Raw genomic sequence first — 21,990 nt, 5'->3', positions numbered from 1 at the left:
GACCTATACATGGGTGGTATCACTGTACTCAGGAGATGCTGCTGAAGACATATTGGGGTGTTATTTGGCAGTAACCCTTAACGTTCTCAGTAAATGTATTCTTGAATTGCTATTTTGTCAAAAAATCACCACTTTTTTTTTTTTTTTTTCAAACTTTGGCATAGATTGGTGGTAAAATAGTTGCATGGAAAGAGTCAAAATACCCCATCTTTAATACCTTAGGTTGTGTTCTTTTAAAAAATATATATATGTGAAGGGTTAATCAGGGATTCCTGACAGATATCAGTGTTCCAATGTAACTATCGCTAATTTTTTAAAAAAATTTTTGGAAATAGCAAAGTGCTACTTGTACTTATTGCCCTATAACTTGCAAAAAAAGCAAAGAACATGTAAACATTGAGTATTTCTAAACTCAGGACAACATTTAGAAACTATTTAGCATGGGAGTTTTTTGGTAGTTGTTGAAGTGTAGGAGATTTTGAGGGTCAAAGTTAGAAAAAGTGTGTTTTTTTCAATTTTTTCCTCATATTTTATAAAATTTTTTATAGTAAATTATAAGATATGATGAAAATAATGGTATCTTTAGAAAGTCCATTTAATGGCGAGAAAAACGGTATATAATATGTGTGGGTACAGTAAATGAGTAAGAGGAAAATTACAGCTAAACACAAACACCGCAGAAATGTAAAAATAGCCTTGGTCCCAAACGGACATAAAATGGAAAAGTGTTGCGGTCATTAAGGGGTTAAAGACAGTGGTGGAACTGTCTATGGTCTATATGCAGCTTTTAGAGGCATTTCCTGCAGCCCACACCTGTTCACTTCAGCAGTACAGTGTTTGAGCCTGCACCTAGAAAAGAAATCCACTCTCCATCCCATAATAAATGTACCCGCTTTGCTTTGGGTAATATAATATATATATATATATATATGATCTTTACATGGTGTGGCTTATAGCAATTTATGTTGCATGTGTTCTCTAAAACAATTACAACTATAATGAACTAATGCATATGCAGATTTACCCGTATGCTATGTGTATAGAAAACTGCTATCAGAACAATGTGAGTATCTTTCGGTTTGGGATATTATGCATCTAATGTAAAATAAATAAATCTATTAAGTGTTCTGATCTTGTGGGCTGTACTTTAAAAATAAATCTTCAGTATTGATAACTATCTACTGTAAATGATATACTGTGTGTGTAACCACTAACCAACAGACATTCTTTTGTAGATTATCGATCTCTTTTGAAAATGTTGACTTGGTTAAGAAAAAACTTCCTGTGCATACATTAGATGGTCTGATACTGAGCTACAAGGTAATGAAAAATCATTTATTTTGATCTTAATTTGGCCAGTCTTCTTAGATAACTTACTTATAATCTAATATTCTTCATATGGTCAATAACAGTATTTAACTAATTAAGGAACATGCTAATGTATAATGTGTGTAGATACATTAGATTGAAGAATACCACTTTAGAGTATGAGTTATTTTTGTTGTTGTGGTTTTTTTTTGTTATTTAGGTTCCTTGGCCTGTTGATATTGTTATTAGCTCAGAATGTCAAAAGATCTACAATCAAGTGTTTCTCCTATTGCTGTTAATAAAGTGGGCCAAATACAGCCTGGATGTCCTGCAGTTTAATGGTGAGTTGTAGTCTATCGTTTTAGTGTTCCTAGCAATATAATGAGCTACTAAGTCTAGGTGGGACCATGTTTTTCCATTATCTTTGAACTTTATATAGCTATTTTTTTTAAGACTAGTTACAGCATAGAGACATTAACTAGCGAGCTGTATACAGCTGTGCATGCAAAATGTGAGCATTCAGAATGTGTACAGAATCTGTTTGTTTTTTGTGTAATGGTTCTGTCAAGCGATTGCTTCCATGATTTTTAGAGTAGAAGTTCCTGACAGTAATAGCTAATGGTTAAAGTTTAGAAGAGTTCTCTTTATTTTAAATAGAAATCTACAATGCCTGTTTCATATGTCATGATGTACATTTTACATTTTAGGATGTATAAAGCAAGCACTAGTAAACTTTGTGTGTATATTTTTTTTTCTTCAAAGAACTGGTTAATGCCACTGATAAAGAGCCTCCAAAAGAAGGTGCTGGACCTCTTAATCCCCTAACATCTCCTGTAGAGCCCAAAGACCAGCAGATTCATCGCATGTTTCTTCTTCGAGTCAAGCTCATGCACTTTGTCAGGGGGGAACAAGGAGTTCCCTAGCGATGGAAGAAGTGACCAAAATCATTCTATGGGCGGAGTCTCACTCCTGCCACCTGTCTGCTATCCACATCCCAGGAGTGGAAAATTGGGAAGCGATTTTCTGAGTCGTCAGACATTGCATCGGGGGAGTGGGAACTCCATCCGGAAATCTTTGCCCAAGTCACTCAACCGTGGGGCATTCCAGACTTGGATCTGATGGCCTCTCGTCAGAACTTCAGAGTTCCTTACTACGGGTACAGATCCAGGGATCCCAAGGCGGCTCTAGTGGATGCACTAGTAGCACCTGGACCTTCAAACTAGCTTATGTGTTCCCGCCGTTTCCTCTCATCCCCAGGCTGGTAGCCAGGATCAATCAGGAGAGGGCGTCGGTGATTTTGATAGCTCCTGCGTGGCCACGCAGGACTTGGTATGCAGATCTGGTGAATATGTCATCGGCTCCGCCATGGAAGCTACCTTTGAGAGACCTTCTTGTTCTAGGTCCGTTCGACCCACTCCAGCTGACTGCTTGGAGATTGAACGCTTGATCTTATCAAAGCGAGGGTTCTCAGAAAAATTACCACATAATTTGGTATATCTGTTGGTGTGAATCTGCAGGATTCCCTTGGGACAAGGTTAAGATTCCTAAGAGTCTATCCTTCCTTCGAGAAGGATTGGAAAAAGGATTATCTGCAAGTTCCTTGATGGGACAGATTTCTGCCTTGTCTGTGTTACTTCACAAAAAGCTGGCAGCTGTGCCAGATGTTCTAGCCTTTGTTCAGGCTCTGGTTAGAATCAAGCCTGTTTACAAAATTTTGACTCCTCCTTGGAGTCTCAACCTAGTTCTTTCAGTTCTTCAGGGGGTTCCGTTTGAACCCTTACATTCCGTTGATATTAAGTTATTATCTTGGAAAGTTTTGTTTTTGGTTGCAATTTCTTCTGCTAGAAGAGTTTCAGAATTATCTGCTCTGCAGTGTTCTTCTCCTTATCTGGTGTTCCATGCAGATAAGGTGGTTTTGCGTACTAAACCTGGTTTTCTTCCAAAAGTTGTTTCTAACAAAAACATTAACCAGGAGATAGTTGTGCCTTCTTTGTGTCCTAATCCAGTTTCAAAGAAGGAACGTTTGTTGCACAACTTGGATGTAGTTCGTGCTCTCAAATTTTACTTAGCAGCTACTAAGGATTTCAGACAAACTTTGTCTTTGTTTGTTGTTTATTCTGGTAAACGGAGAGGTCAAAAAGCAACTTCTACCTCTCTCTCCTTCTGGATTAAAAGCATTATCCGATTGGCTTATGAGACTGCCGGACGGCAGCCTCCTGAAAGAATCACAGCTCACTCCACTAGGGCTGTGGCTTCCACATGGGCCTTCAAGAACGAGGCTTCTGTTGATCAGATATGTAAGGCAGCGACTTGGTCTTCACTGCACACTTTTTCTAAATTTTACAAATTTGATACTTTTGCTTCTTCTGAGGCTATTTTTGGGAGAAAGGTTTTGCAAGCCGTGGTGCCTTCCATTTAGGTGACCTGATTTGCTCCCTCCCTTCATCCGTGTCCTAAAGCTTTGGTATTGGTTCCCACAAGTAAGGATGACGCCGTGGACCGGACACACCTATGTTGGAGAAAACAGAATTTATGTTTACCTGATAAATTACTTTCTCCAACGGTGTGTCCGGTCCACGGCCCGCCCTGGTTTTTTTAATCAGGTCTGATAATTTATTTTCTTTAACTACAGTCACCACGGTAACATATGGTTTCTCCTATGCAAATATTCCTCCTTAACGTCGGTCGAATGACTGGGGTAGGCGGAGCCTAGGAGGGATCATGTGACCAGCTTTGCTGGGCTCTTTGCCATTTCCTGTTGGGGAAGAGAATATCCCACAAGTAAGGATGACGCCGTGGACCGGACACACCGTTGGAGAAAGTAATTTATCAGGTAAACATAAATTCTGTTTTCTCTATATAAAATGCATTAAATTGTAAAATACAAAAAACAAAACTAGCAGTCAGAGCAGTGCAGTCAATTTTTAAATTACAAAAAATAGTTAAATTTTTATGGTGGCAAGATAAAAAATTGTGATTAATCGCACAGCCCTAACTGCAATGTTTAACAATGCAGGATTTTTTTTTTTTTTTTTAAATCGTAATTAATTGCACAGATTACTTGTACTGTAGTTGACTGGAACATAATTTCTTTGTAGTAGAGAAGTACATGCTTTGTCATAGAGTTTTAGTTTATTCATTTCTATGTGTTATGATTCCCTTACTATATTGATTGTCCTAGTTCGCTTTCTCTTCTATTTGGTGCGGCAATACTGCATAGCTTATAATAGAGTGGCAAGCATCAGTAGGTGCATATAAATGCCTTAAAGGGACATAATACTCATATGCTAAATGAGCTGACAGGAAAATATCACATGAGAATCTCTATGTAAAAAATATATTTTACCTCACAATTTCCTCAGCTCACCAGATTAAGTCCTGTGTAAAAAGTTATACTTCAGCTGCTGTCCAGCGGCAGGTAAAAAAATAAATAAAAAAATGAAGAAATGAACTGCAGCCAATCAGCATCAACACTGAGGTCATGAACTCTTTTACTGTGATCTCATGAGATTTGACTTAACTCTCATGAGATTTCATAGTTAACTTCCATAAACTGAATAGGGAAATAACATGAGTGTGCACGAGGCTCACTCCCTTGCCTGTCCCGGGACAGACATACTGATTTGCTGCTTAAAGTCCTTTGCAATGGGGTTTGAATACTTAGGACATTTTGAGGTAAAATATCTTCTTTTTTTTTACATAGAGATGTTCAGGTGATATTTTCAAGTCAGCTTTTTACAGCTATGCTGCATCACTTTCAAGTGTTTTAACATTTGGGTATCATGGCCCTTCAAGCAGATCTTGGTCACTGCGAAATGTATAGTAAAAGTTACCGGTCTTTGACATAGGCTGAAATGTTAGTTTTACTGAGGACAGTATAACATTATTTATTTGTTTGTGTATTTCTGAAAAAAAAACAGATTCTTCACAGTACAGGTTTGGAGTTTCAGCATCAAGTAGAGGAAGCCAAAGATCTAGACCAGCTGATAAAAATTCACTATAGATATCTGTCTACTATTCATGATCGCTGTCTTTTGAGAGAAAAGGTATATTGATAATATCCTATACATGATATACTAAAATACAAAAAAAAAACCAGTGTGTTTGTTTTGACTAAATTATATATTAGATTGATTTACTTTTTTGACCTTTCCTTTGTAGGTGAGCTCTGTAAAAGAAGCAATAATGAAAGTGATGAATTTGGTACTTATGTTTGCTGATCGTTGGCATGCAGGATTAGGAGCATGGAAGTAAGACCACATTTAATACAGTGCACCAGGGCACCTCATTTTACATCATACAATGGTTTACATTAGGGTTGCACCGATACTAGTATCGGTACCGATACCAAGTACTTGCACCAGTACTTGTCGATTCTTAAACCGATACAGCCAAATCTTAGATCTTACCCATACGCCATCTTGCGGCATTTTTTTCAAACTTCATGTTCCTATTTCATTTTAAGCTGGAGTGGAGACTTAACAAAAAATTCTGTTCTGCCAATAAAAATTGCTGTTATTTGTATTATTGTATGTCTGAGAGCAGTGCTCCAAAAGCTGCTACTATACATCTGGAAGCCTACCTGGTAGAGATCACTGCACCTCATTCAGACAAACCCCTGAAGTACTGGGCAGTTAATAAACTGAGATTTATAGGCCCAAAAATATCTTTCTGCCCCATGCAGTAGTGTGGAAAGTGAAAGACTGTTCAGCTTAGTGTCGAACGTCCTTACTGATAAAAGAAACGGACTTATAGCTGAACATGCAGAGATGTTTCTATTCCTTAAAAAGAACTTGCCACTAACTTTTGAAAATGTTTTTCTAATTGCTAGATTGCCTGTTATACTGCTAGTTCTCATCTTACACAATTATGCTCAAAACATACTGTACTCTGAGGAATATCCTTAGCTTATATAATTGCAGGAAGAGTGTTTATAGGACAAATTAATTTCTATGAACACTCATCCTACAATTATAGGACAAGATTTAGATTACATTTGATTAGTAAGATTTATCAATGCTCTGTTAATATTTCTAACTCCATAGACTTTAATGGAGTTGGACATGTAATGAGAGCATTGATAAAGCTTACCAGGCAATGTAATCTATCCCATAGTGGTGTTCCCCATGATTAAACAGTGCACTGTTATATTTTTAACTTTATTGGACTTTTGGTTGGTTGTGAATTTACATTTGTTAAGTATTGTTATTTTCCTTCCTAACATAGGGAGAGTCCACAACTTCATTCCTTAAATATCCCTCCCACTTCCTCATTACCCCAGTCATTCTTTGCCTTTCGTCACATTAGGAGGTGGCAGAGAAGTGTCAGAAGATTCGGAGAGTCCTAAAAAAGGGTATCTGCCCTTTGAGATAGGACTGGAGTTTTAAGTAGTCATGTTAACCTCTCAGTGAGAGTACTGATGAAAGTTTGAGTCTGGAGATGCAGGGAAAGTTTTTCTGCAAAACCATCCAGACTACTGCTAACAGCTCCTAAGCAATCAGTGTTGACGAGTTTCACTGCCTGCTTTCTCTAACTCAAGACTATGTCAGGAGCGCTGCTATAAGACTGTCACACTTGAGAGGCTGTGTTCTATTCCACAGCATGGATCCTGGAGGTAAGATTGTTTCAATTTTTACAAATATATTGCTATAACAGGGCTCCTTTATACCTTGATAGGATCCAGAGTTAATATCCTCTGAATGGGGTTTATTGGACAGTTGGGGTTAATTAATCAGTGTATTAATTAATTACATGCTGCTTTGTGTGATTTTTTTCCTGGGCTGATAGACTGTGTGTTTTTGGCTGGAACAAACAGGTTTCACTTTTAAGTTTCACTTTAGTTTTTGAAAGTGTTGCACAGCTCCTATTACTTGCTGTACTTGTAATAACAGGGGAAGAACTGTCTTGCACTCCATGTGACTGGGTGTGGTCTATGTTCATTTCCTCCATTCCGGCTGAGACTTGAACCTGAGGAGAGCGTTTCCTCTGTTAACTGTCTGGGTCTAGGAGGTGGCGAGTGCCCCAGCCATTGGGAGTATAAAAGTGCAGTTTTTTGTAATAAAAAACATTTTTATTTGTGTCCTTCTGTGGGTATAACCTAAACTATGGAGGACTCTGACATGTAAGAAGGTACTCCTTCTGTACTGAATCATACCTGTTTATATTGTGAGGAGGCTGTGGTTTTCCCGCCCACTCAATTATGTTCCACATGCCTTAACACCGTTATAAAGTCTTAGAAGGTAGACAAGCCTGCTAAGGCTCTTAGTCCCTCTGAGCCGTCTACCTCTCAGGACTAGGCGTCCCGTGAGATTACTACCCTTGCTACATTATCCACTCCAGATTCAGTTCCCCGTAGCACATCTAATCCTCCATCCGGAGGGGGCCTTCTTCATGTGGACTTTGCCGCGCAGTTACAAACTGCGGTGTCTGCAGCCCTCAGTGCATTACCTCGCTCTAACAAACACAAGAGAAAGGTTAAACATAGCTCTCCTGACCCCGAGTCATCTAAATATTGGATTTTTTAGCTATTATGTTCCAGTTATCCGATGATGAGTTAACCTCTGTAGCTTCAGAGGTTGAACTTTCTGGGTCGGAGTCCTTAGCATCTAAGCCTCCTGCTGCGGAGGAACCGTCCTTTAGATTTAAAATTGAGCACTTGCTTTTTTTATTAAAGGAGGTTCTGTCTAAGTTAGAGGTTTCAGAGGCCACACTGCCTGAAGAACCTATGATACCTAAATTAGACGTTTACGAAGACAGAAAAGTTCCTTTGACTTTTCCTGTGCCGGTTAAGATGGCGAACATTATTAAGAATGAATGGGAAAGAATTGGTTCTTCCCTTTTCCCCTTCGTCTTCTTTTAAAAAGTTGTTCCCGGCCCCGGAACTGGATTTGTGGTGCTACATTCCTAAGGTGGATGGTGCTATCTCTACGCTTGCTAAACGTACTACTATACCTCTTGAGGATAGTTCTTCGTTCAGAGAGCCAATGGATAAGAAAATGGAAACCTTTCTGAGAAAGATGTTTCAACATACAAGATTTTTGTTTCAACCGGTGGCTGCAGTTGCCGCGGTTGCTGGAGCGGCTACCTACTGGTGCGACTCTTTGCCAGAGCTCATTGAGGTGGAGTCTCCCCTCGAGGATATTCAAGACAGAATTAAAGCTCTGAGAATTGCTAATTCTTTTATCTGTGATGCGAACATGCAAATTATTCGCCTAAATGCAAAGGCCTCTGGCTTTGCACTCTGGTTAAAGTCTTGGTCTGCGGATATGACTTCTAAGTCCAGACTCCTTTCTCTTCCCTTCAAGGGAAAGATTTTATTTGGTCCAGGCTTGAACTCCATTATTTCTACGATTACCGGAGGCAAGGGTGCCTTCCTACCGCAAGATAAGAAGTCTAAGGGATGACAATCTTCTAATTTTCGTTCTGAGAAATCCCAACGACAACAATCCTCCTCCAAGCCTGAGCACCCGAAGAGTACTTGGAAGCCAGCTCAATCCTGGAATAAAGCAGAATAAGAAGCCTGCAGAAAACAAATCGGCATTAAGGGGCGGCCCTCAATCCGGGATCTGATTGTGTAGGGGGCAGACTGTCTCATTTTTTTCAGACGCCTGGTTCAAGGACGTACAGGATCCGTGGGTCCTGGAGGTGGTATCTCAGGGATAAAAGATAGGCTTCAAATCTCATCCACCAAGGGGCAGATTCCTTCTCTCGAATCTGTCTACCAGACCAGAAAAGAGAGGTGCCTTTCTAGGGTGCGTTCGTGATCTATCCTCCTTAGAAGTTGATGTCCCAGTGCCTATCGAAGAAGGAGGTTTGGGGTTTTATTCAAACCTTTTTTGTGGTCCCAAAGAAGGAGGGAACTTTCTGCCCAATTCTGGACCTAAAGTGCTTAAACAAATTTCTCAGTGCCCCTTCCTTCAAGATGTAGATGATAAGGTCCATCCTTCCTTTTATTCAGGAAGGCCAGTTTATGACCCCTATAGATCTGAAGGTCGCTTACCTTAATGTTCCAATCCACAGGGAACACTTTCAGTTCCTGAGGTTTGCATTCCAGGACCAGCACTTCCAGTTCATTGCCCTTCCGTTTGGCCTAGCTACTGCTCCAAGAATCTTTATGAAGGTTCTGGGGGCTCTTCTAGCCATTGCCAGTAGTCCCATACTTGGATAATATTCTGGTGCAAGCACCATCCTTTCGTCTTGCGGAAGACTTCTCCGTGTCCCTTCTCAGTCTTCTTCGATCACATGGATGGAAGATAAACTTGGAAAAGAGTTCCCTTATCCCAAGTACCAGGGTGGAATTCCTGGGTACTATTATAGACTCCATATCCATGAGGATATATCTAACAGACCAGAGAGGTTGCAAGCTAACTTTCGCATGTCTTGTCCTACGGACCTCCTTGAGTCCCTCTGTGGCTCAGTGCATGGTCTCATGGTGTCCTGCATGGACATCATTCCTTTTGCCAGGTTCCGTCTTAGACCTTTACAACTGTGCATGCTGAGGCAGTGGAATGGCGATCATTCAGATCTGTCTCAACAGATTGTATTAGACAGCTGGTCGAGAGAATCGCTCTCTTGGTGGCTCTGTCCAGATCATCTGTCACAATGGACATGCTTCTTAAGACCATCCTGGGAGATTGTGACTACGCTGTTTGGGTTGCCAGGAAGGCACAGGGGTTGTGGACTCAGGAGGAGTCCTCCCTCCCGATAAATATTTTGGAACTTCGTGCATTCTTCAAGGCCTTCAAGGCTTGGCCTTTTTTGGGTTCGTCCCAGTTTATCAGATTCCAATCAGACAATATACATCAACCATCAGGGGGGAACAAGAAGTTCCTTGGCGATGAAGGAAGTATCTCAGATTTAGGAGTGGGCAGAGGCCCACAGCTGTTCGCTGTCAGCAATCCACATTATGGTTGTGGACAACTGGGAGGCGGATTTTCTCAGCTGACAATCGTTCCATCCAGGGGAATGGTCTCTCCATCCCGAGGTGTTTGCAGAGATATGCAGCAAGTGAGGACGCTGGAGATAGATCTCATGACGTCCCGTCTCAATACCAAGCTACTCAGGTACGGGTCAAGGGATCCCCAAGCGGATCTAATAGATGCACTAGCACTTCCCTGGAGGTTTAAACTCATATCTTTTTCCTCCATTACCGCTTCTTCCTTGAAGTGGTTTCTCTGTGGCCCCGGCCATTGTGATATAAAGGTGCCATTTAACTTCTTTCTAGTCCGCAATAAAGGCTCAAGCTATGGAGGACTCTGATATGGTACTCCCTCTTTAATTAAACCTAATAACTGTGTCTACTGTGAGGAGGTTCCGGTTGATCCGCCTGCTCAACTCTGTTCCACATGCTTTGATAAAATTGCAATATCTAAAAAGAATAAGATATCTAGTACAACTGAGCCGTCCACCTCTGAGGGTTCTCCGTCTCGCAAGGTGCGTTCCCTACACTCATCTCAGATTGCACATGCAGCTCCCCAGGGAACTACTAATCCTCCCGAGGGAGGGGCCCTTTGTTTGCCAGATTTCGCTGATTAGTTACAAACGACAGTTTCTGTGGGCCTTCAATGCCTTATCACGCCCTGCTAAGCGCAAGCAAAAGGTTGAACATAGCTATCCGTCCCAGGGGTCATCTACTCCGCTGGATGTCTCTGACAGATTATACGCTAATGAAGACGACTCCGATCCTTCGGAAGACGTTTTTTCTGGTCGGAATCGGCGACTTCTAGACCTCCGTCTGCGGAGGAGCCAGATTTTAAATTTAAGATGGAGCATTTGCGCTTTCTGCTGAAAGAGGTGCTTTCTACGTTGGAGGTTCCTGAACCGAAACTGCCAGAGGAACCTTTGATCCCTAAGCTAGATAGGGTTTAGAGGACAGGGTGATGCCTCAGACTTTTCTGGTCCCCATTAAAATGGTGAATATTATTAAGAATGAATGGGAGAAACTTCCTTTTCTCCCTCTACTTCTTTTAAAAAGCTGTTCCCCGTTCTGGACTCGCAGCTTGAGCTCTGGGGGCCATTCCTAAGTTGGATGGTGCTATCTCCATGCTCGCTAAGCGAACGACTATCCCCCTCAAAGATAGCTCTTCGTTCAAGGAGCCCATGGATAAAAAATCCATGTTGAGAAAGATGTTCCAACTCACGGGGTTCGTTTTTCAACCGGCAGCTGCAGTCGCTGCGGTGTCTGGATCTGCTACCTGTTGGTGTGACGCTCTGTCAGTGATGGTCGAGTTGGAGACTCCCCTCGAGGAGATACAGAAACAGATTAAGGCCTTAAGGGTAACTCATTCGTTCATCAAATATGAAGATTATTCGCCTGAATGCCAAGACATCAGGTTTTTCTGTTCTAGCCCGTAGGGCTCTGGAGTTAAAGTTGTGGTCTGCTGACATGACTTCCAAGTTTAGATTACTTTCCCTCCTATTTAAAGGGAAGGTTCTTTTTGGTCCAGTTCAGGCCTGGACTCTATCATATCTACGGTCACGGATGTAAAGGGTGCCTTCCTGCCGCAGGATAAGAAGAATAAGCCTAAGTCTCAACACCAGCAGCCTGCCGCGAAAACAGAGCAGTCCAAGGGATCTTGGAAACCAGCTCACTCTTGGAACAAACCAAGCAGAGCAAGAAGCCCGCCGAGACAAAATCGGCATGAAGGGGCGGCCCCCGATCTGTCTCTGGATCGCGTAGGGGGCAGACTATTTCTTTTTGTGGAGGCCTGGATAAGAGACGTTCAGGACCCTTGGGTTCTGGAGGTCATAGCCCAGGGTTACAGGATAGGATTGTAGACTCATCTGCCCAGAGGCAGATTCCTCCTGTCAAACCTATCATTAAGTCCAGAGAAGAGAGACGTCTTCCTAGGATGCGCGAGGGATCTCTCATCTCTCTGAGTAATCGTCACAGTCCCTCTAGCAGAAAGAGGTCTGGGGTATTATTCAAACCTTTTCGTGGTCCCAAAGAAGGAGGCCACATTTCGCTCAATTCTGGACCTAAAGTGCCTAAACAAGTTTCTGTCAGTCCCATCATTCAAAATGGAGATGATCAGGTCGATTCTGCCCTCAGTTCAAGAGAGATAATTCATGACGACAATATATTTGAAGGATGCTTACCTTAACGTACCAGTCCACATGGATCACTTCAGGTTCCTAAGATTCACATTTCTGGACCAACACTTCCAGTTTGTGGCCCTACCGTTCTTGCGATTGCCCCAAGAATCTTTAAGAAGGTTCTCAGAGCGCTGCTCGCGGTGGCGAGAGCCAGAGGTATTGCAGTGGCTCCTTATCTGGATGATATCCTGGTCCAGGCTCCGTCCTGCAGTCGCGTGGAGGAACACTCGAGAGCTCTTGTCTTTTTTCTTCGATCCCATGGATGGAAGATAAACGAAGGAAATAGTTCTGTGGTCCCCAGCAACAGGGTGGAATTCCTGGGTATAATAATAGATTCCTTATCCATGAAGATATTCTTGACAGATCAGAGATGTTGCAAGATTGCTTCCAGCTGTATTGCCCTTCAGGCCTCCTCAAGGACATCTGAGGCCAAATGTATGGAGGTTATTGGGCTCATGATATCCAGCATAGATGTCATTCCATACTCCAGGTTTCATCTCAGACCTCTTCAGTTGTGCATGTTAAGACAATGGAACGGCGATCACTCAGACCTATCCCAACAGATATCTCTGGATAACTGAATGAGGGAATCCCTCTCTTGGTGGGTCCATCCTGGACAGCAGTCCCAGGAGACATTCTTCTTGAGACCATCCTGGGAGATTGTGACTACAGACGCAAGTCTATCAGGATGGGGAGCTGTTTTGGGTGCCAGAAAGGCACAGGGTAGGTGGACTCAAGATGAGTCGAGTCTTCTGATAAATATTCTGGGCCTTCGAGTGATATTCAACGCTCTGAGGGCTTGGCCCCCCTGGGTTCATCCCGATTCATCAGATTCCAGTCGGACAACATTACCTCGGTGGGAACGAGAAGCTCCCTAGCCATGAAAGAAGTATCTTGGATTCTGGAATAGGCGGTGAACCACAATTGTTCGCTCTCAGTGATCCACATTCTGGGTGTGGACAACTGGGAAGCGGATTTTCTCAGCAGACAATAGTTTCATAAATAGAGTTGATATAAATGCCTTAGATTTGTCTGCTGGGAGTTCAACCTACTTTACATTTTTCCAGCATTGCCACTTCTACCTCGAGTAGTGGCCCGCATCAAGCAGTAGTAAGCTTAGACTTTTCTGATTGCTCCGTCGTAGCAGCGTAGGACATGGTTTGCGGATCTGGTGGGAATGTTATCGTCTCCTCCATGGAGGTTACCCTGTTGCAGATATCTGCTGGTTCAGGGACCCTTTCTACATCAAAATCTCGATTCTCTGAAGCTGACGCTGCATGGCGATTGAACGCCTAGTCTTAGCCAAGAGAGGATTATCGGAGAGAGTGATTGATACTCATTCAGGCCAGGAAGCTGGTCACTCGTCGCATCTATCATAAGGTGTTGAGGACCTACTTGTCCTGGTGTGAGGAACGTTGATATCCCTGGCATAAGGTTAGGGTATCCAGGATTCTGGCATTTCTCCAGGACGGACTGGATAAGGGTCTTGCTTCCAGTTCCTTAAAGGGACAGATTTCGGCTTTATCTGTACTGTTACACAAGAAGCTAGCGGAGCTTCCTGATATTCAGTCCTTTGTTCAGGCACTGTCTAGGATCAGACCTGACTTTAGAAATTCTGCTCCTCCTTGGAGCTTAAACTTGGTTCTTAAAATTTTGCAGAGGGCTCCGTTTGAGCCTATGCATTCGCTTGACATTTAAAATTATTTCCTGGAAGGTTCTATTCCTACTGGCTATTGCATAGGCTCGCAGACTCTCTCAGGCCCATTTATCAAAGGGCTTGCGGACCTGATCCGACACTGCGGATCAGGTCCGCAAGACCTCGCTAAATGCAGAGAGCAATACGCTCTCCGCATTTAACATTGCACCAGCAGCTCACAAGAGCTGCTGGTGCAACGCCGCCCCCTGCTGACTCGCGGCCAATCGGCCGCCAGCAGGGAGCTGTCAATCAACCCGATCGTATTCGATCGGGTTGATGTCCGGCGATTCCTGTCCGCCTGTTCAGAGCAGGCGGACAGGGTTATGGAGCAGCGGTCTTTAGACCGCTGCTTCATAACTTGTGTTTCTGGCGAGTCTGAAGACTCGCCAGAAACACGGCCCTTCAAGCTCCGTACGGAGCTTGATAAATGGGCCTGTCTGAGTTAGCGGCCTTGCAATGTAAGCCTCCTTACCTGTTTTTTCACGCTGCTAAGGCTGTTCTTCGCACTGGTTTGGGGTTTCTTTCCAAGGTGGTGTCGAATCGTAACATCAATCAGGAAATAGTTCCTTCCTTGTGTCCTAACCCTTCTTCGTCAAAGGAAAGGTTACTTCATAATTTGGATGTGGTTCGGGCTCTGAAGTTTTATCTTCAGGCCACGAAGGAATTCAGACAGACTTCGTCTTTATTTGTTGTGTATTCAGGGAAGCGCAGGGGGCAAGAAGGCCTCTTCCACTTCACTGTCCTTTTGGTTGAGGAGCATTATCCGTTTGGCCTATGAGACAGCGGGACATAAGCCTCCTCAGAGGATTACGGCTCACTCAACTAGGGCTGTGGCCTCTTCTTGGGCCTTTAAAAATTAGGCTTCTATGGAGCAGATTTGTAAGGCGGCTACTTGGAAAATTAGGCTTCTATGGAGCAGATTTGTAAGGCGGCTACTTGGACTTCTTTACATACTGTTGCAAAATTTTACAGATTTGATGTTTTTGCTTAGGCGGAAGCAGCTTTTGGGAGAAAGGTTCTGCAGGCTGTGGTGCCCTCAAGTTTAGGGTCCTCCTCCTTTTCCCTCCTGTTTTTTTCATTCAGTGTCCTCCTAGAGCTTGGGTATTTGTTTCCCACAAGTGATGAATGAAGCAGTGGACTCTCCTCCCATTAAGATGGAAAACATAAATTATGCTTACCTGATAATTTCATTTCCATCTGTGGGAGGAGAGTCCACTGCTCCCACCTGTTTCTCTGGTGGGCGGTCCTAAATTTAATTTTATTCTTCTGGCACCATTTATACCCTGATATTTCTCCTGCTGTTCCTTGTTCCCTTGGCAGAATGACTGTGGTATGAGGGGGGGTGGGGGAGGTATTTAAGCCTTTGGCTGGGGTGTCTTTGCCTCCTCCTGGTGGCTAGGGTTTTAATTCCTACAAGTGATGAATGAAGCAGTGGACTCTCCTCCCACAGATGGAAATGAAATTATCAGGTAAGCATAATTTATGTTTTTTTCATGCAGATAAGGCAGTTTTATGTACTAAATTTAGGTTTTCTTCCTAAGGTTGTGTCAGATCGAAACATCAATCAGGAGATTGTGGTTCCTTCCTTGTGTCATAATCCTTCTTCATCGAGGGAACGCTTACTTCACAATTTGGATGTGGTTCGTGCCTTGAAGTTCTATCTTCAGGCTACTAAGAAGTTTTTGACAATCTTCCTCTTTGTTTTTTGTCTATTCGAGGAAGCGTAAGGGGCAGAAGGCTACTTCGACTTCCCTATCTTTTTGGTTAAGGAGTGTCATCCGCTTAGCTTACGAGATAGTGGGACATCGTCCTCCTGAGAGGATAATGGCTCATTCCACTAGAGTAGTGGCTTCCTCTTGGGCCTTTAAGAACGAGGCCTCTATGGATCAGATTTTAAAGGCGGCTACCTGGTCCTCCTTACATACTTTTTCAAATTTTTACAAGTTTGATGCTTTTGCTTCGGCTGAAGCAGCTTTCGGGAGAAATGTTTTGCAGGCTGTGGTGCCCTCAGAAAAGGGTCTGCCTCTTCCTTTTTGTTCCCTCCCATTATTCATTCAGTGTCCTCTAGAGCTTGGGTATAGTTTTCCCAACAGTAAGGAATGAAACCGTGGACTCCCTATCTTAGAAAGGAAAACATAATGTATGCTTACCAGAATAATTCCTTTCCTTCCAGATAGTGAGAGTCCACGGCCCCCGCAAGTTTTTTCTTGTCTATGGGCGGTCCCCTATTTATTTTATTCTTCTGGCACCATTTATACCCTAATGTTTCCTATTTTTCCTTGTTCCCTCAGCAGAATGACTGGGGTAATGAGGACGTGGGAGAGATATTTAAGCCTTTGGCTGGGGTGTCTTTGCCTCCTCCTGGTGGCCAGGTGTTGTATTTCCCAACAGTAAGGAGTGAAGCCGTGGACTCTCCCTATCCAGAAGGAAAGGAATATATCTGGTAAACATAAATTATGTTATTAATATATTTTATTGTATGATTTTTATTTATAAATATGTTCTGTGAAATTTCTTCGAGTTTTTAAAACTTTGTGACAACAAGCAAATAAAACAGTTTTATTATATAATAATGTCTTTTGAGTTACAGTTCTTCATAATTATAAATAAGCTATCTTAAATCATTAGTCTGTATTGTGCTTGAGAAACTGTCACATGACATTAAAAAATTTTTTTTATCAGTAATTGGTATCGACAAGTATTTGAAAAAAAGTATCGGTACTTGTACTCTATCTTAAAAAAAAATTGTATTGTTGTAACCCTAGTTTACATCATTTCCCCACGTGTCTCAGTGTTCTTATATATTATAAATTGTTAAAAAAAAGTGTGAAATGTTTTTTAACAGTCTTTAGTAGTAAATTAATACTTTAATCAGATTACTTAATTTTTTTGGATGTTATTTAAAAATCATTCACATCATCCTTAGATTTATTTAAGTCAGTAGTTGTTATACAACATTATATAACCAATATATTGTTATGCTGTACAGTTAAGATGATACCGGTTATTTCAGCATTATAAGGGACAAAATCAAATTAATTTGATTGCCCTAGAGATCCAATGTCTCTAACTATGTTAAATAAAAGTAATGTTTACATTTACAAAATTGGTACTTGTTTTTATCCAATGTATTTCTTTTCCCAAGATGACAATATCACATACTGTATATGGTTATTAGTCTGAAATCGTCTGATGTAATATGAAACAGTATAACAAGAAAGCTGAATTAAATCTTTTCACTAATTAGTGCTGTTTCCTTCTTAATATGAGGAGAGTCCACAGCATAATTTCTTACTGTTGGGAAATACTGAACCTGGCCACTAGGAGGAGGCAATGGCTTAAATACTCCACCCACTTCCCTCATATCCCAGTCATTCTTTGCCTTTCGTCACAGGAAAGGGAAAAATGTATTTGGTCCAGGCCTGGACTCAATTATCTCCACGGTTACTGAAGCCTTTTTAACGCCGGATAAGAAGAACAAACCTAAGAGACAAGGTCCTAATTTTTGTTAGGATAATTCCCAAAGTAAGCAACCCTCCCCGCAAAACTTGAGCAATCCAAGGGGACTTGGAAGCCGGCTCAGTCCTGGAATAAATCCAAGCAGATCAAGAAGCCCACCGAGACAAAGTAGGCATGAACGGGCGGCCCACGATCCGGCTCTGGATCGTGTAGGGGCAGAGTGTCACTCTTTTCAGAGTTTGGGGACGTGCAAGACCCGTGGGTCCTGGAGGTCATCGCTCAGGGATACAGGATAGGTTTCAAGTCTCATCTTCAAGGCCAGAAAAGAGAGAGGCCTTTTCTTTAGGTGTGGGAGGGATCTCTCCTCCCTGGGAGTCATTGTCCCGGTACCTCTTGCGGAAAGAGGTCTGGGATACTACTCAAACCTTTTTGTGGTCCCAAAGAAGGAGGGAACTTTCCGCCCGATTCTGGTGCTTAAACAAATTCCTATCTTTTTCCTCTTTCAAGATGGAGACAATAAGGTTCATCCTTCCCTTAGTTTAGGAAGGACAGTTCATGACCATGATAGATCTGAAGGATGCTTACCTTCACGTTCCAATACACAAGGAGCACTTCAAGTTCCTAAGGTTTGAATTACTGGACCAGCACTTCCAGTTTATTGCACTTCCGTTTGGTCTAGCTATTGCTCCAAGAGTTATTACGAAGGTTTTAGGGGCTCTGCTTGCAGTGGCCAGAACCAGAGGTATAGCAGTAGCGCCATACTTGGACGATATTCTGGTTCAATCACCTGGTTGGTTGATATTCTGGTTCAATCACCATCCTGTCCCATTCGAAAAGCTCTTCTATTTCTTCTTCAATCTCATAGATGGAAGATAAACTTATAAAAGAGTTATCTTATTCCCAGTACCAGGGTGGAATTCCTGGGTACTATAATAGATTCCATATCAATGAGGATATTTCTTACAGACCAGAGACGTTACAAGCTAACTTTCACTTGTCTTGCCCTCCAGACCTCCTTAAGGCCCTCTGTGGCTCGGTGTATGGAGGTGATTGGTCTCATGGTGTCCAGCATGAACATCATTCCTTTTGCCAGATTCCATTTTAGAACACTTCAGCTGTGCATGCTGAAACAGTGTAACGGCGATCATTCGGATCTGTCTCAACAGATTTCTCTGGACAACAGGTCGAGAGAATCGCTCTCCTGGTGGCTCTGTCCAGATAACCTGTCCCAAGGGACATCCTTCTTGAGACCGTCCTGGGATATTGTGACTACAGACGCAAGTCTCTCAGGATGCAGAGCTGTTTGGGGTGCTAGGAAGGCACAGGGCCTATAGACTCGAGAGGAATCCCTCCTCCTGATCAACATTTTGGAACTTCAAGCGATCTGAAGGCTTGGCCTTTTCTGGGATCGTCCCAGTTTATCAGATTCCAATCAGGCAACATGACCTCAGTGGCTTACATCAACCATCAGGGGGGAAAGAGGTGCTCCCTAGCAATGAGGGAAGTATCTCGAATTCTGGAGTGGGCGGAGGCCCACAACTGCTCGCTGTCAGCGATCCACATTCCAGGTGTGGACATCTAACTGGGAAGCGGATTTCCTCAGCAGACCATCCTTTCATCCGGGGGAATGGTCTCTCCATCCCGAGGTGTTTGCGGAGATTTGCAACAGATGGGGGACACCGGATATAGATCTCATAGCGTCCCGTGTCAATTCCAAGCTACCCAGATATGGGTCACAGTCAAGGGTTCCTCAGGTAGAGCTAATAGATGCATTAGCAGTGCCTTGGAGGTTCAATCTAATTTGCATTTCTCTTGCAAGATGTATCGAGTCCACGGATTCATCCATACTACAGCAGAGCTGTCTATATAGCTTCTCCCTTAGCTCGACCCCCCAGTCATTCTCTTTGCCTACTCTACTAGGAAGGGTAAAGTGAGTGTGGACATATTTGTAAGGCGGCGACTTGGTCTTTGCTTCATACTTTTTCCAAATTTTACAAATTCAATACTTCCTTCTTCGGAGGCTATTTTTGGGAGAAAGGTTCTACAAGCAGTGGTGCCTTCCGTTTATGGTACCTGTCTTGTCCCTCCCTTCATCCGTGTCCTAAAGCTTTGGTATTGGTATCCCACAAGTATGGATGAATCCGTGGACTCGATACATCTTGCAAGAGAAAACAGAATTTATGCTTACCTGATAAATTTCTTTCTCTTGCGATGTATCGAGTCCATGGCCCGCCCTGTCTATTTAAGACAGGTAGTATATTTTTATTTTAAAAAACTTCAATCAGCTCTGCACCCTATAGTTTCTCCTTTTTCTTCCTAGCCTTCGGTCGAATGACTGGGGGTGGAGCTAAGGGAGGAGCTATATAGACAGCTCTGCTGTGGGTGCTCTCTTTGCCACTTCCTGTTAGGAAGGAGAATATCCCACAAGTATGGATGAATCCGTGGACTCGATACATCGCAAGAGAGAGAAATTTATCAGGTAAGCATAAATTCTGTTTTTTATGCCGTTACCACTTCTTCCCCGCGTAGTGGCCCGCAAAAAGCAAGAGCAAACCCTCTGAGGAAGCATTAGTGAAACGCTGCATCAGGGGTTTTCGTTTTAATGTTGCTCTCCTGTTGTTAAACAATAGATCATGTACTGTTTTAACTCTTAATAATTAGGTATCCTAAATCATTACTATAGCGCTTAGCGGTATTGCTGCCTAAAGCCAAAGGCTGCATATCGATAATAGCGATAGCTTTATATAACATATAAGCACTAGCCATAGTTACTGGTAAGGTAGCAGAAAAGGATTGCATTTGTCCACATAATATTGCTTACAGTTAAGTATAAAGAGCACAGAGTATAAATAAGTTCTAAAAATCTAAAACTGCGTAGCTTGTTACAATATATGTACCTCAAGTACCCAATGATTGTTTCACCTCAGATACTGTTTGAATACGATACATAGAAGCACTACAGTTAATTCTACTACAAGAAGCAATATATAGTTATTGTTTGTTGTACAATCACTATCTAGCTTGAGCAACAGTAGTCTACAGAAATTCAAATAAGTAACAGTAATTATTAAGACTGCCATAAGAATCTGTAGCAGACAGCGATACTAAATATTTGAGAACAAAACTACTAATAACATAAGGGATATAAGCAAACTGACAGCTTATCTCCAACTGCTACCGACGCTCTGCTCGCAATACATAACACTATATACTTTTGTTTACTTATAAACACTCAAGTATTATCTCTGTGATAACATCAAACTTATATAATAACATGGATATGCAATCTATTATAAGCATAAAATTATTGTTCTAGCAAATTGTTGCTAATTTCAACACAGTAATTTAAAGGTGTACTACCTCAGAAATCCGTAGTGACTAATATTAAAGTTGAACTCTAAAATAAAGAAAGTCCAATAAGTGCATACTAAGCACACATAAATAAGTATGCCTCAAACATCTGGAAATTAATAGTATAAATCCCTTGAAATTATTTTTTTTTTTTTTTTTGTCTTTTCTATTCTTTTAAATATATTGATTGTTTTATACATTAAACATAAAAGGGTCACTTTAATAATTCAACATCGAAGAATACATGTATATTTATGGGTACATGAAAAATATTAATACGCACCGACTAGATAGACCCTGACTAACCAATATAAAGACACGGATCAGGAAAAAAGGAAGAAAAGAAAAAGGAAGAAAAAAAAAACAAAAGAAAAAAAGAAGGGAGAGCCCCTGCATATGCCTCCCCAGCCAAGATTTGCGGATATTATACCAATATCTCACTTCTAAACTCTCCCCTTAAAACTGCATTTTGAATCCATTCAGAGTTTTTAAAAGGGGCGTGTGGCAAACCTAGCCACTTCTGGACTATAACGTAAGAAAGGTTGTCTGTGACAGACCCTTCGGTAAGGACTGAAAGTGTTAACTTTATTTTCTAACCACAAGTGGCTGGCTCCAGCTACAATCTAATTAATGCTTAGCATTCTATTGTTTGATCACCCCCAGAGAGAAACACCTAAGTGATAAGGAGAGTCAAGAGTGTCCTGTGGTTGAAGTGTTTAAGTAATATAATCCTATTGTATCATGTCAAGGGCGCTTCTCCCTTTTATCTAATGTCCAACATTCTTTCCACCCCCATCTGGGGGGGGGGGGTCAAAAACCTGTATAAATCTGTATGCTGCCTTCAAATAAAGTGTTATTCTGTTTAAAACCTGAAAACTGGCTGGGTTGTAAACTGCTGATTCCCTATGCAGGACATTGTTCCCTGGTGTTAACCCTTGGTATCCGGTTGGTACCGTTACAATTGGTGGCAAGCGACGGAATGAACCTTATCGCCCAGAAGAGCAACTACACAAGCCAGTAACCTCAGGAAGAGGGGGATTACTACAATACTGACTAAGATGGAAGGAGTACCAGGGACCGAA

The 21,990-nt window shown here is 42.1% G+C and overlaps 1 protein-coding gene across 1 annotated transcript in view; it reads left to right on the top strand.

Moving 5' to 3' along the window:
- TUBGCP5 (tubulin gamma complex associated protein 5) overlaps positions 1 to 21,990 on the top strand; it is a 128,004-nt gene that overhangs the window by 65,560 nt on the left and 40,454 nt on the right. The window contains exons 17-21 of the mRNA XM_053705463.1: positions 1,236 to 1,320; positions 1,529 to 1,649; positions 2,071 to 2,204; positions 5,211 to 5,354; positions 5,470 to 5,558. Coding sequence (XP_053561438.1) covers positions 1,236 to 1,320; positions 1,529 to 1,649; positions 2,071 to 2,204; positions 5,211 to 5,354; positions 5,470 to 5,558 — 573 coding nt within the window. The remainder of the gene's footprint in view (positions 1 to 1,235; positions 1,321 to 1,528; positions 1,650 to 2,070; positions 2,205 to 5,210; positions 5,355 to 5,469; positions 5,559 to 21,990) is intronic.

The sequence above is a fragment of the Bombina bombina genome, chromosome 3 (assembly GCF_027579735.1).
Source record: "Bombina bombina isolate aBomBom1 chromosome 3, aBomBom1.pri, whole genome shotgun sequence".
Taxonomy (NCBI): Eukaryota; Metazoa; Chordata; class Amphibia; order Anura; family Bombinatoridae; genus Bombina; species Bombina bombina.
Note: the sequence above shows the minus strand (reverse complement) of the source record. Positions and strands in the feature narration are given on the sequence as shown.